The 14,855-nt window shown below is 42.2% G+C and overlaps 1 protein-coding gene across 3 annotated transcripts in view; it reads right to left on the reverse strand.

Moving 5' to 3' along the window:
- The window catches only part of LOC128013632 (docking protein 6), a 111,963-nt gene that overhangs the window by 39,170 nt on the left and 57,938 nt on the right, over positions 1–14,855 (reverse strand). For all 3 annotated transcript variants that reach the window (XM_052596745.1, XM_052596747.1, XM_052596746.1), the window contains exon 4: positions 7,360–7,479. In XM_052596745.1, the coding sequence (XP_052452705.1) occupies positions 7,360–7,479 (120 nt within the window). The remainder of the gene's footprint in view (positions 1–7,359; positions 7,480–14,855) is intronic.

Here is a 14,855-nt window from a genome sequence, read left to right on the forward strand (position 1 = left end):
AACCTTGAATGTGGGTGGGTGGGTTGGGAGTGACCACAGAATGTTGTTTAGTGTGCCAGTTTTGGCAAGGGTGTCAGTGTGATCTTTAAAGTCCTCGTCTAGACTTGGTAACTTTGAGTGTCCTTTTTCCTTCTTCCAGTACACGATCACATTGTGTGTTTTTGTGATGTTATCACATTGCTGGAACAGGTGTTGGTGTTTGACATGCTTGTTTGCAAGTGTGAGTCCGAGTTCCACACATTCAGGTGAGGATTGGAAGAAACCCAGCGTGTGGTGTAAGGTTTGACCACCTTGCAGGTTGAGCCGAACAGCGACCCCTTTGGTGTAAGCTGGTACCACCGTACCCTGTTTGTTGACTAAGGTACAGAGGCTTGAACTTGGGCCTGTTGTTAGGGCGTCGTACTCATGGCTGGCTGCTGGGGTTCCCGTGACCTCTGTGACCTGACCGTCTGGCTCTGTGGGAGTTCCCGTGACCTCTGCGACCTGACAGTCTGGCTCTAGCAACCTGTGTGGCTGGAGAGAAAGTCTTTTAGCTGTTTGAAGTTCAGAAAAGGGTCAAAGTGTTCTAGCAGGTCTTTGTCGATGAGCAATGTATGAGTGTTCATTGGTGGGACATACATGGGATGTATTAGACTCATCGGAACGAATGTCAGGTGAATGGAAACAACCTGTTCAAACTGGATGTCATCCTGTCTGTACACCTGTACATTCAGTTCATAAGTTTGAGGTAAGATGAGATCACCGTCAGGTTTAATCCTGTGTCGATCAGGTCTTCCCTGTTGACTCCTTTTTGACCTACCCCCTTTTTGACAGGGCTGCCCAGGAATGTTGGCATTCGGGCAGGTGGGACGATCGGTGGGTGATGAGGACCGGTCTTGTGTAGCTCGCTGCGAAGGCAGGTAGTCGAAACAGCATTTTCTGGTACCTTGTGTTTGTGGTACCTGGCGTGAGGACCTGTGCTGTCTCGTTCAGGGTGTGCAGGTGTTGACTGTGGAGCTTGGGTGTTGCTGTCACCTTGTGCTGTGACAGTTAGCTCTGTGGTCTGTAGATGACGGGCAGTGTTCTGGGTGCTTGGCTCATCTTCCTTGTGAGTTTTCATGTGAAGAAGCACTTTCAGCACCCTCAGGATCTCTGCTGTCTCAGACGTGGCTGCACTGTGTTGCCCTCTGCTGGCTTGGAACGGTATTGACTCTCTGTAAAGATGTCTGTGACTGTGGTGTTGTAGAGCGCCATCTAGGGTTAACTCCAAGCAGTGCTCAGAGACAGAGACGTTGGGGTTTTTCACAGTCTTTTCACAAATAGTCTTTTGCTTGGTGCAAGCTTTGTGGGCTAAGTTCCGTAACTCTTGTGTAGTTCTGTTACGGGGACACGCTGGGACTCTGAGATGAAAACTCCAACTGGCATGTAGGTTTGGGAGGAACAGAGTTTTTAAGTTGAAATCCTGTTCCATACCTGGTTCGTTGCATGCTCCGAAGTAGGTGTTTCGTAGCTGACTACAGAAAGTCTGTGGGTTTTCAAATCGGCCCTGTTTGAGGTCCATAGCAATAAGGAGCCCATGATCTGAGTTTGGATCAGAGAATTCAAGAATCAAAGTCTGTAGCAGTTGCTGGTAGTACGCTTTGACAGTCTCTGGTTGACGATCCAGAAAGCAATGCACATCACGGCTGGACGTGATTTTTAACAGGTACAATGTGTTCACATCTGTCACGTTAGCGACAGTTTGCAAATGAAAGTCAATGGCTTGTAAAGAAGCATGAACGTCATGTCCTCCTGCAGGATCTGGATTGAATGTAGAGATGCTTCTGGCTAGCTTGTGAAGTTCTCTGTGAGCAGTGCAGGGTTTGGTGACATGCGTTCTCTGGAAGGGTTCTCTTCCCTCCGTTGTTGACAGATGTTCTTGTAAGCTGGCTGGTGATTTCCTTAGACGGGAGACTACACCCCCTTTTCCAGCTCTGGGTTCTTGGCTGAAAGGGTTGGAGTGGCGGCCCGGGAGAAATTTTGTGGTGTGCGTTTCTTCGATCCAGCCACTCTGTAATCTGTGAAATTGTCTCAGTTCTGTGTGAACAGTGTAAAGTTCATCTTGGAGCTTGTCTCTCTGCAGAGTAAGCTTGTTGAATTTAGCTTGGGCCGCTTGCAAGTGTGTTTTGCAGGCCCAGGTTTTATAGACTCTTTCTTTCAATTCAGTCTCTGCTCTTTTTAGGAGAGCGTCACCTTGCTGGAGTTTTTTGGTGAGGTCTTTCCTGGCTTCTCTCTCCAGCTGTTCTCTTTGATCTGTGTCGAGGCGAAGATCTTGCAGGGCATTGTGAAGTCTTTCAACTCCTGTCCGTAGCTCTGGATCTGTGTCGTCCTCTTTCTCGCGCTGGTTCTGGGTCTCGAGGAGGAGCTGATCAAGATGACTCTGGGTTGGGGCCTGGTCCTTCCAGGCCTCCTCCGCGATGTTGCTCCGTTCACTGAGCCGTGCCTGGGTGACGAGAATGTGAACTAGGCTTCCGAAGATCCTGGCGAGTTCTCTGTAGTAGTCGCTTTGGTTTGGATCGCGTGCCATCAGTTCATCTAGCTCGGTGTCTAGTTGCTCTGGGTGCTGCAGGTTAATGGCATCCTTGGGCAGGAAGGGGGTCGTCACTGCTTTCAACCATGTCGAGAGGTGGCCCCCGTGGACTGCTGGACTGGATGCCTGGAACATCCTGATTCTCTGTCGGTGAGAGAAGCACAGCACACACACACAAAAAGACCAATGCAAGTTCGTTCTACGTTTAACGAGCTATATTCATACGGGCTGTGCCGTTTATGAGAATTTTGGGGCTGACTGATGCAAACAGTCAGACAGTTAAGTAGCCAATTAACTTGGGTCAACGAAGGACCTGAAATGGAGATTTGACAGGCAGTAGCCTAGCGGGTCGTGTGATGACACCGGCTGCTGGTGGTCGCTCTACTATTTAACTTCGTTGGTGGCTCCCAGGTTACTGTCTCTATGTGAAATGAAAGAAACAAATCACAACAGAACAGGTGGTAGAAAAAGATCAAAGTGAAACACAACACTTGAAATGAGATGAAAACAATAGAAACACAACGTGTTAGTGAGAATAAGGAGGCCTAAGCCTACTGCTAGGTTTTTAAGATAGGGCCAACAGGTGAGTTGGGTAGGAAACCTAGAAATATGGTGTGGCTTAAAGAAGCAAAAGGGTCAGAACACTTAAAATATATCCGGGGGAATATCTAATATTCTGTGGCTTATAATAAGTGGATAGGTTTTATCACTTTTGGTTCACCTGGTTGAATTGAAGTCATTCAGGTGGGAACCAGTGGCTTGGTCAACCTCCCCGGTGCTCCCCAAACACTGAACCGCAGTGTCCCCGGTCCTCCGTTACTCTGGCGTGTCGCAGGACAGCACGGCTTGTGACTTTTAGCACAACCTTTGGAGTGCCAAAATTGCTGATGTCTCTTGAGACAAGAGGGACCGAGTTTCACTCGCAGCCAGTATCGGTAACACCGGTCGGGCAGCCTTGCTCACTGGAAACCTGAGATGACTGTCCAATCACCGAGTGAGTTCTACAATCAAATACACAAAGGATGAACAAAGGAAACTTAAAGTTAATTAAGGTTTGGTTTGTTTAACATCAATTGAGTAACTATATATGTAGAGAGGAAAGGTAACAGCTTTACCTAATCATGATAAAACAAAACAAAGGAATTTATGATAATAATGGTAATTATCAAAATAACCTAAGTCAAAAGAGAGAAGCAAAATAATAAACATCAAATTAAAAGACAGTAATGAAACAAGGGAGAAGGAGTAGCTGGTTTTCACCACAAGGGGGGGAAGTACTGCTTCTCTGTCTTTAACCTGCTGAGCAGAAAACTTAATTCAAATTAAAAATTCAAAACTGGTTTAAATCAAAATTTAAAATAAGCATGTAAGAATTAAAAGGAAAATCGGAATAATATCCTATAATAACCATTGATAGCTTGTAAGTTATCATTAATGATCATGAAATTAATCAAACAGGGTGAGATTAATCAAAGAGGGTAAAAGTGGACATGCAATTTCAAAACAGAATGGAAAAGACAGAGGTCTGTTAGTCGATTTAACAGGAGACTGCCACTAGATGGCTTACCTTCTAAGTGGGTCAATCAGTGGTTGACCTGACACATCTAGATTTCCACTATTAACAATTACATTTTAATTCAAATCATGTTTGAACTAAACTCAAAGTAAATGTAAACAGTCAAAGGCAGGGAACATTCTTTTGTTTCCCTGTAATAATATTCGCACGAGCAAAGCTGTAAATGCAAATAATTATCGAGAATTTAGACATCCAATTCAAATATACATCACAGGGGATTATAAATTAGCAATCAGAGCGCATTATCTGAAATGGCCACAGGTTGGCAGCTTTGCACTCACGCAAGCTGGAATCAGAAAGCAGGGTGTACCCTGAAATTTCTAACCCACGCCTTCCCTCTGGTGTTTAGATAGAGGAATTACAGTTTCAATATGACTTAGAAATTATCTGATCGTTTGTCAGGCTGATTTTCTGCATCAAAAATCACAAGTAACAAACCAAAGGTTTTAATCTCTGAGGTGCTATATTAACATAGGTTGAAGAAGGATCCGTTCACTTCCAAAACACAACTGTAATAAAAACAGGAATTTTCCAACTGTTGACTCCAATAAACATTTATCAAAATAGCACTTATGATTTAAATGTTTTAGGTTTAAAAATCGGGTAGCTAAGCCAATTTTAGACCAGGAGTTTTTATCGTTTTATTTTTGAATATTATTGTGGTTTACCACGAATTCAATAACGATATTTAATAACAAGGCCTTTTTAACTGAATCAGAGGAACATCGCTCAGGTTCAGATTTACATGTTGCAACTATTAAAAGATTTCTTTATCTTTTAATTATTCATATTAAAATGTTTTCACTGTAAAAAGATTTTGGTCTTTCTTAACAGGATACTTTTAACATTATACTGCAGATTACTTTCATTAAAATTAACAGTGACTATACTGTTAAGTTTCTATAAATACCTAGGTGCTTACTGACCAGCTTTTTGCCTCAGTCAGTTAGGAGTGAGTTCGCGTCTTGCGACTCATCTCACAAGTAACGTTACATAATTTCATAGCGCACGTGCAGAAATTATTAAAAACCATATACACAGATTGATTGCTCACAAAACGAAGTTTGAAATAGCCGCGTTCCTCCACCAAACTGTAACAACAGTTTGGTTTTACATAGTAATTAACTCAAATGATATATAGGGAATTTGAATAATTAATCAAGAATTTGATTAATATATATCTCAGATGACAGTTACATTTAATTTTATTGATTATGAAAAATAGCTCAATTGCCAATACCAATACTAATCACAGGGCACTGTAATTTACTCATTAATATGTCAATATTACATTCTTCATATCAATTATTGTGATATCTCTTACTATAAATTACTGCAGATCAAACCGTGGTATGTCCTGCACACCACTGTAGACTTATCAATTTTCAATAAAGTTATCACGCCTTATAATTCAAGGAAAAGTATTCTCTGGCCATGAAAATATTATCCTATCCTTATGATAAATTTAGTTTCTAAATTTAGAGCTTGTAGCTAAAGACCAAAACATTTCAGTGACTCGTAATGTGAGTGGGGTGGAGTCCAGGCCAATCGTCAGTATATGGTTTTTTAATAATTAAACTAGTAATACATCAAACTACAAAATCACACAGAGTAAATATGCGTACGACAATACAAACAGTAAGCTTTATACAATACATAACGAATCCAAATAAAAGAGAGAGAGAGAGAGAGAGAGAGAGAGAGAGAGAGAGAGAGAGAGAGAGAGAGAGAGAGAGAGAGAGAAAATAGAATGGGATCACATAAGGAGCTCAGGTATGAAAATCATAGTCAGTAACTTTTAGAAGCCAACAACAAATCAGATCATAACAACACTTTAAAGCAGCATTTAAATCTCCATAGAGAAAGTGATACTTGCAAAAGGTGTCCCATGTGAGTGGCGTGAGATCGGCGTCGAGCTTGTGAGCTTTACGCACTGTTCCCGTTGAAACAGCCATGTGCCATGAAACGGAGGCCATGTGACGCGCGTGCACGCTGCGCTTGGCGTGAGCGTGGAGCACGTGGTCCTTTGTTCTGTCCTCGCGCGGTATTTGAAAGGTTCAACAAACATTGTTCCAGAATTCGTCTTCCTTGCGTGGAGAGGCGAATAGTTTAATAAACTTAGTAAAGAAAAGAAAAGAAAACGAACGAAACGAAAGCTTCCAAAGGAGCCATTAAAATGGCTTTCCTCTCCTCAGTCCGTGTGCTGAGGGGGTGGTGAACTGAGCGCGGCCCGAGGCCGCGCGGAGCGACGTGTCCGAGAACGGGAAGAAGAGAAAGAAGAGCGCAAGAAGAGCGACGAAGAGGACAAGAGAGGAGGGTAGACCTTGTTTGGTCAATTCTTATAGCTTGAAATAGTTCACGCCCATTTTCGAGGGAGCATCCAATGAATGTCCGCGATCTGAAGCGGAGGGAAAGTTCCTTTGTCTCGGTTGAGACAAACCCCTGATGATTTAGGGCCTGTCCGATTTCATCAGGAATATTAAAGCAAGTTCATTATTCCAGATTAAATACATTTTTCATTACTTTGCTCTAGATAAATGGGTCTGTCAAAGCATGACGATTAGAACAAGACTAGACATAATATATATATGACCAAAGATCTAATTTTTAGATCGAATTACACATTTAAAGATTTGTTTAACACATGATAACACTGCAGATGTTGGGAAACATCTAAATGTACCAAAAGGGAATACGTAATACATTTATAAAACATGAAAACAGAAAGTTAATGAATACATTCCATAGAATGCATTGTTCAAAAGAAGCCAGTGACTTGGCTTCTCTCCTGTCCTGTGTGGTCGTAAACTTTACGACCTGCAAAAGTGGGGGTTGCAGAAGCATGGCTCTCTTTGAGGAAGTTAAAGTGAGGAAAGACATTTCCTAAAGTATAAGCTTGCAACTTATACTTTTCACATAACAAGGATTAACCATTTTATGCAATCCATAAACATAATTAAAATACATAATAATAAAATGAAAGTAAGGAACTTATACGAAAAGTTCCTTTGTCTCCAGTGTTGGAAGAATTTGGGTTGGGGGTTTTCGTTTCTTCTTTGAAGCTCGCATGGGCATCGTAAATAGTTTAAGTCCAGCCAGGCTGGCATTTAGTACCAACAGTCTGAATTTATAAAACAGAATTTAACCCATGAATCGCTGACCTGCATATCTGTTACACTGTACAAGAGGAAAAAAAAAAATCATGCAAAAAGCCGGGCTCTAATTGGATACTGACCGTTCTGTTCCCTCTGCACCCCTGCTGCTAACAAGTCCGGTTCTCCCAGGCTGATGTCATTAAGTCTGCTGCCCAGACACTCCAAACACAGTAACTTCCACCACTCCTCGGCCTCCAGCTCTGTGGAAACACACATCCATTGCATCATTTCTATATGCAAACATACAGGAACAGCTGCTGAAGAGACTGCAGGAGGAAAACACATTTACAGATTTAGTCCCCTATTTAGCATTTAGTTGATGATAAACGTCTTCAACCACCTCAGCCTTTCTGAGAATATGCTGAATGTTTTCTGCTTTAAAACTAAACAGCCAGTAGTCAGACAAAAAGACGGGCAGACAGACATATAGAAGTGACAGACAGACAGGCAGATAGACAGTCAAGTTCATAGGTGTGGACACAGAGTCTAGAAATACTCGCCGAGTGCCAAATGTGAGTAAAACCTGGCTGTCAACGAAAAAAAAAAAAACTGAATTACTGACCATTTTTAGATGGATGCAATGATGGAGGAAAGATAGGTTTGCAACAGCATGAGGGGAAACGGTGACTGTAGTTTCATTTTTATGTGAACTTTACTATTTATTATACTCACACTATATAGGGTAAGATAGGGGACAATGCCCCGCTTAAGAACAATGTGCATTTATTTTTAAAATTGTAACCTATTTAAATATAAGCGAAGCATGTGCAGGATGAAGATACTTCAGACTATGTTATTATCAAGTGGGAAATAAATAGAGACATTTGCTGAAACAGGTCATCAAATCAAAATGTTAAATTATTCAAATAAGCAACTGAGGTACCTGGGCCAAGAAGCCCCCCTGGCTAAACTTTGAAAAAAGGCATAAGTGAAAGCTGATGGCATAGATCACTAGTTGTTCTGTTTGTTTGTTAGGTTTTTGTTTGTTTATTTGTCAAATTAGATCAAAACCTCAAAACTGTTTTGACTGACAAATGTTGATGTTAAGATGACATGAGAAAATGTAGAATAGTGCGGACAATCATATATTAATTTAATGTGCAGGATGAGATTCTGTGCCATCTATGTGCCTCACACACACACACACACACACACACACACACACACACACACTTCTAAATATTTAAATTAAATTAAATTTAAAATTAAAATTAAATCTATGCATTTAGCAGACGCTTTTATCCAAAGCTACTTACAGTGTATTCAGGCTATCAATGTTTACTTATCATGTGTTCCCAGGGAATCGAACCCCCAACCTTACTCTTGATAACACAATGCTCTACCAATTGAGCTACTGGACCACTAAATAAATGATATAAATATCAATTATAATCCATATAACTGAAATATATCAAATGTATGTATAGAAGATACATATGATCTGATGTGATATTTGACAAAGTAATTGTTATATATTTACAGTTTCAGAAATATAAATAATGCAGATTTTAACAGGCAGTAATTATTTCGTATTTAGGGTGGCACACTTTCTCAGTTCGCTCATCATTGGCTGGTGTAGCAATAGTTATTCTGGCCCCTGTATGCACACAAAAGAACGACACAAATAGCATTCTGTAGGAGTTGAGCTTTTTTTTTTTTTGGCCCTCCATTTTTACTCTGTTCTTCAAGAGCTCTGGGCTAATCTACAGCAGACTCTGAAGAGCATCATTCTAATGAGTGAACCTCACAAATCAACATCCACTCTGAAACACCTAATGCAGTTTAGCACAAAGACACAAAGGAAAGGGAGCACAAATTATGACTACGCCAACTACAAAATGAGCTCGGTCTGCACCGCTTCTGCATGTGACATGGAGTTTGAAAGCTCAACATTATGAGATTAGATTTGTCTAATTACGTGCCAAGTAGTTGTTAGCAGATTAGTGATCTCGTCAAGTTTGCGTTATCAGTGGAGCTTGTTCGAATAACAATGGCTGTCTGCTTGATGTTGCTCTAAGTATATTTCAGCTGTAGTAATTGAAGCTTAAAATGAATATTGCATGGCTGTTGACATTTTAATTTTGCCTGCTTGAGTAATGTGAGCAGGCACCATTCAAAATATTCAATTCTATGTGCCAAATGAATTTTTTAAATAGTACAATAGACACTTATCAAATAATTTCACTTCATTTACTGTGTAAATCATGCACACAGATCCAAAAGCTGAGGGAAAAACATAATGCCTTGAATTCTCTTTATCAAACTTATTAAACTCTCTAATCACCGTGCATATTTCCCTATTTTTCTATACAAGCTTCTTGCTGGATTTTTTTCTTTTTTTGCATGGCCTCTCTCCTGAGACGGTGACCTTTAAGTGTGTCAAAATTCACACACACTTTTAGGCCCACTGAGTGGAAAATTGGATAAACAAATACTTCATCAGCATGGCAAACTCTCAAGTGCTCAGGCAGCTATGTGCACAAACACAAAGATGCCCGGTGGAATCACAGCACAACATCTTCACATGGTTAATGGTTCACTCAGAGCACAGGAAATGAGAAGAACTACATGATAAATAGTTAGGAGCAAGAAAATGGGTCAGAATGGATGAAAAAGATTAGGGCTGCAACAAAAAAATCGGTAATGGAAATAATCAACAATTAATTTCATCATTGATTGGTAGGGTCTGTGGGCCCTGCTTGGAGGACCAAGTCAGTGACGCCACTTAAAAGAACAGTGAAAAATACATTTACATGAAAGGGGGAAACATCTAATTTAATTACAGTTTACTGCTTTATTCTTCAAAGGCAAGCATTTCATTTGGCAAAGCAGAGCATCCTAAAAGCAAGCAAGCTGAAGTATTTAATAGAGCTTTTATGTGGATCAAAGCAATATTCATTTAAACAAATTTAGGTTTTAAATGAACATTCACATTTATGCATTTGCCAGACGTTTTATGCAAAATGTTTTATATTGCAAGGAATACTTTTTTTATTATTATTAATTTATTTTTTTTATTTTTTTCAGTTTATGCATTGCCTGGAAATCAAATTCATGACCATGGCATTACGAGTGCAATGCTCTGCTGAATTTTTATGTTATGAAAATCCACCAATCAAAAGTTTGGGTCAGTAAGATTTTTTATTTTTAGAAAAAAAGACTCTCACCAAGGCAGCATTTATTTGATTGAAAACACAGTAAAAAAAAAAAAAGTTACATATTATTAAAATTTTAAATACATTTTAAAATGTTAAGATATAATTGTTATAGAAAAGCTTAATTTTCAGCAGCCATTACTCAAGAAACATTTATTACTATAATCAATGCTGAAAGCAGCTGGGCTACATAATTTTTTGTGGAAACAATTATACTTTTTTCAAAAATAGAAAATAGAATAGCAATTTAAAAAAAAACAACTAAAATATATATGTCTTTTCAGTCACTTGATAAATGTAATGTATCCTTGCTGAATAAAATAATACAATTTATTTAAAACAAATCGTAGCAAATTGCTTGAAGCATTGAACAAAATGCTAAATCTTAGATAAATCATTTAAATCTGCTTTAAGTCGCAGCCCTCATAGACATTAACAATTACTGTAACAGTGAGGGAGTATGATAGAGAGAAGAAAAGGGTCATAGCAGCACAGGCGTAACCCGACAGACTCAGAGGGAGGTGAGGAAGTGGAAGTGAAGGATCAAGGGAGGTCGAGTTCCTACATGTGGCGGACATGTGAGGGACACAAGCTCCATATGGCCGGAGTTTGTGAGAAAGGGGAAGTTCGAGAGGGGGTGGCTTGTGGACATGTACCTGTGCCAAAATCAAAAGAGCCACAAGCAGAGTTTACACACACACACACATTTGCCCAAGGTCCACACTCACTTGAAAGGTGATTTACTCCTACAAGGACAACAAGGTGATCTAATGCAGCAGGACACATTAGCAACAATCCAGCACAGAAAAGACTTTGAACGTGTCACAGATACTGCCTAAGACGTCTTCATCTAAACAGCCTCAAGGCACGTACACTTGTTAAACCCTCAGTGTATGGCCATATCTAGCTCAGCTCTTCATTTATGCCCTATGCCCGCTCTACCCATTTCTCATTAATATCCTGCCTCTGAAGGGAGTGAAGGAGAGCTGGGGGTGGGGAGGTTATTGTGGTAAATGGATTCAGGAGAACATTCCTCGCCTCCCCCTGGCAGTGCGGAAGACCCCAGAGGTGCTAATGATATCCCAGCGGGTCCACCGTCCCGCTCTCCCCATGCACATCCACTCCACGCCTCTCTTTCCCGTCTTCTCCACTTCTACCCCTTTCCTCCCTGCCTCTCCTCTAGTTTCCTACCTGGGAATTCAGCTTGACAGGAAATTTGAAGGCGAAGGAAAAATTCAGCGCTTCTTATGGTCAAAAGAGTTTTAATAATGTGTTTGTGACAATTTTGCACACATTATTGTGTTAATTTCACTAAAATTCATTAAAAGTGCTGTTATTGAACTTGTTTTAACAGCAATTTCACTGAAAGTAAGGTAATGGTGAAAATGCATCCACAAAATACTGCTGTACTCTCACTGCTGTATTTTGTAGACTGTACAGGATGTGGAATATTTCCATTATCATAACTATAATAGAGGGAGAGTCTTACCAAACCACCCAAGCAAAGGCATAATGATATCTTACAATTTTGCAGTCTTGTACAAAATATTACGCATTGTCTTGAGAGTACACTGTTTAATGTTTTTTACTGGAATCCATGGTTCCATGAAGAACCTTTATCATCAATGGCTCTTTTCAATTGCAATAAAGTTTTTTTTTTTTTTTTTGCTGTCAATCGAGTAAAAAGATTTACTAATTAATTAATTAAAACACACTATATACTTTATTAACAGTATACAGAATACTTCCTCTACAGTCAAAAATTTGGGAGTTATTTAGGCAGCAACTTGTCTTTTGAAAATCATATTTCCATGTTATAAAAACTGCATTCTTCCATCTTAAAAACATTGGTAAGCTACGAAACATGTTACCCGTTTCTGATGCAGAAAAGCTAGTTCATGCATTCATGACCTCTAGACTGGACTACTGTAATACACTTCTAGGTGGTTGTCCTGCATCTTCAATAAACAAGCTACAGGTAGTCCAAAATGCAGCAGCTAGAGTCCTTACCAGGTCAAGAAAATATGATCATATTAACCAAATTTTAAAGTCCCTGCACTGGCTACCTATTAAGCTCTGTATCAGTTACAAAATATTACTACTTCCTAAATGCTTTATGCCAACTGTCCGCATTGTGATCGATTGCTAATGCGGACGCTTCAATCCCGGAAGGCTCTCTTCGAGGAGGGAGCCTTCACCAGCGTTCCCCGCGGTGCTGGCCCCACTTCTGCCGAGGCAGAACGGCTGCTGCACTCGTGGGGTTCGCAGGTGGATCTGTCAGAGGGAATGGAGACGGGCCAGTCCTAATCTCCTTCCTCATCTGCCAGATCCGGCGCCCAAACCCTGGGTTTGGAAGCATGCTCGTCGGTTTCTTCCCCCCAGGGTGAGGGATCAGCTCTTCACCTCTCTTCCTACGAGGAGGTCGATGTGGAGACTGATCCTGGGGATTCGCCACCCCTGTCGCCCCAATATGAGGAGCTTTTGGAGGTGGTCCCCAGGGTGAGGGATCAGCTCTTCACCTCTCTTCCTACGAGGAGGTCGATGTGAAGACTGATGCTGGGGATTCGCCACCCCTGTCGCCCCAATATGAAGAGCTTTTGGAGGTGGTTACGCACGAAGTTGAGAAATTAAAATCAAATGGGCTACTGAAAAACATTCTGAGCCACAGAGAAGCAACCACCTCCATGTCGGAGCCTACCATTTTTTCCCAATCTCCACGACGAAATATTGAGATCGTGGAATCATCCATATTCGACCCACCTCTTTGGCCCCGATTCACTATATTATGGCAACGTGATGGGTCTGGGAGAGCAGGGTGCCACGTGTCGAAACAGACGCTCGCGGGCTATCTGTCGCCCGGGTCGGCATCGTCTCTAAAGGCTCCAACGTTGCCCACCAAACCTCTTAGAGTTACATCGTCGTTGGTGGGCAAAGGTTATGTGGCAGCGAGTCAGGCTGGGGCTTGCCTTCACACCATGGCAGTCCTACAAGCATATCAGGCCAACCTGCTGGGAGATATCGACGAGGGGTAGGGGATCAAGTCTGAAGTTATTGAAGAACTTAGAACGACTGCTGATCTCTCCCTCTGCGCCACTAAAGAGACGATTGGACGATTGGGCGGTCTATGGCAGCCTTACAGGCCAGAGGCATAGAGGCATATATGGCTGACCCTGTCAGAAATCATAGAAAGAGACAGGGTCTGCCTCCTGGACGCCCCGCTTCAGCCTTCTGGCCTGTTTGGCGACACAGTCAATAATGTCGTCGACAGGTTCCAGGAGGCACGAAAGCAGATGGCAGCGTACCAGAATTTCCTCCCTCGTCGCTCTCGTGGTGCATCTGGGTGGGAGATGACCACGCCACATGCCGGCTCCTCATATCGAGAGGCTCAAAAACAGACTGTTGCCGCTCGTGTTCCCCCACGCCGGGACCGAGTGCCTCAGCGACGCTCTGAGTCGGGGACTTCCAAATCCAAGCCCGATTTAAGAACAGTTATCGAGGCCCGGAAGTCCTCAACAAAGAGATCCTGATGCCAGTGGCTTAGGGATCCAGAGGGTAGCCCCTACTGGGGTAGAGCGCGGTCCACCTCATTATACGGTGCTCGACTCACCTCAGTGCCCTCAGGAGGTCGGTCTGCCAACCCTGCCAGAGTTTCAGGGTGCAGCGGCCTCAAGCAAGCGCTGCTCCCAGTTATTTCCGCCCGCGAGCGTAGCAGAGCTGGGATGCTCGCTGCCCCTTCAGGGGGCTCTTACACCAGAGGTCAATCTCGAGAGACTGATTCCCTTAGTAGATTATTTAGCAGCATGGAAACTCCTGCCAAATGTATCTCATTGGGTCCTGCGTACAATAGAAAAAGGCTACTGAATTCAGTTCGGTCATCCACCATAGAAGTTCAACTGGGTTACACCGACAGTAGTCAGCCACCAGCAGGCTCTGGTTATGGAACAAGAAATGAATACCATATTAAGGAAGGAGGCCATCGAGGTGGTCCCTCCTCTAGACAGGGAATCCGGGTTTTACAGCTGGTATTTCATAGTTCCAAAGAAGGATTGGTTTGAGACTAAACGCCAAGAAGAGTGTACTTTCTCACCATCAAACAATTTCAGAGATTGTTAGGTCTGATGGCAGCTGCGTCCAACGTGATACCTTTTGGCCTGCAGTACATTAGACCCCTGCAGTGGTGGCTCAAGTCCAAGGGCTTTTCCCAGAGGGGGAATCCACTTCGAGTTATCAAAGTCACGCGGCGATGCCTTTGTGCCTTAGACATGTGGAAGAAACCTTGGTTCTTGAATCAGGGCCCGGTGCTGGGAGCTCTTTGTCGCCGTGTAACGCTAGCGACAGACGCGTCCCTCACCAGTTGGGGTGCGGTCATTAGTGGCCACCCTGTCCGCAGTCTGTGGAGTGGTCGCCGTCTGACATGGCAC

This window comes from Carassius gibelio, chromosome B24 (genome assembly GCF_023724105.1).
Source record: "Carassius gibelio isolate Cgi1373 ecotype wild population from Czech Republic chromosome B24, carGib1.2-hapl.c, whole genome shotgun sequence".
Taxonomy (NCBI): Eukaryota; Metazoa; Chordata; class Actinopteri; order Cypriniformes; family Cyprinidae; genus Carassius; species Carassius gibelio.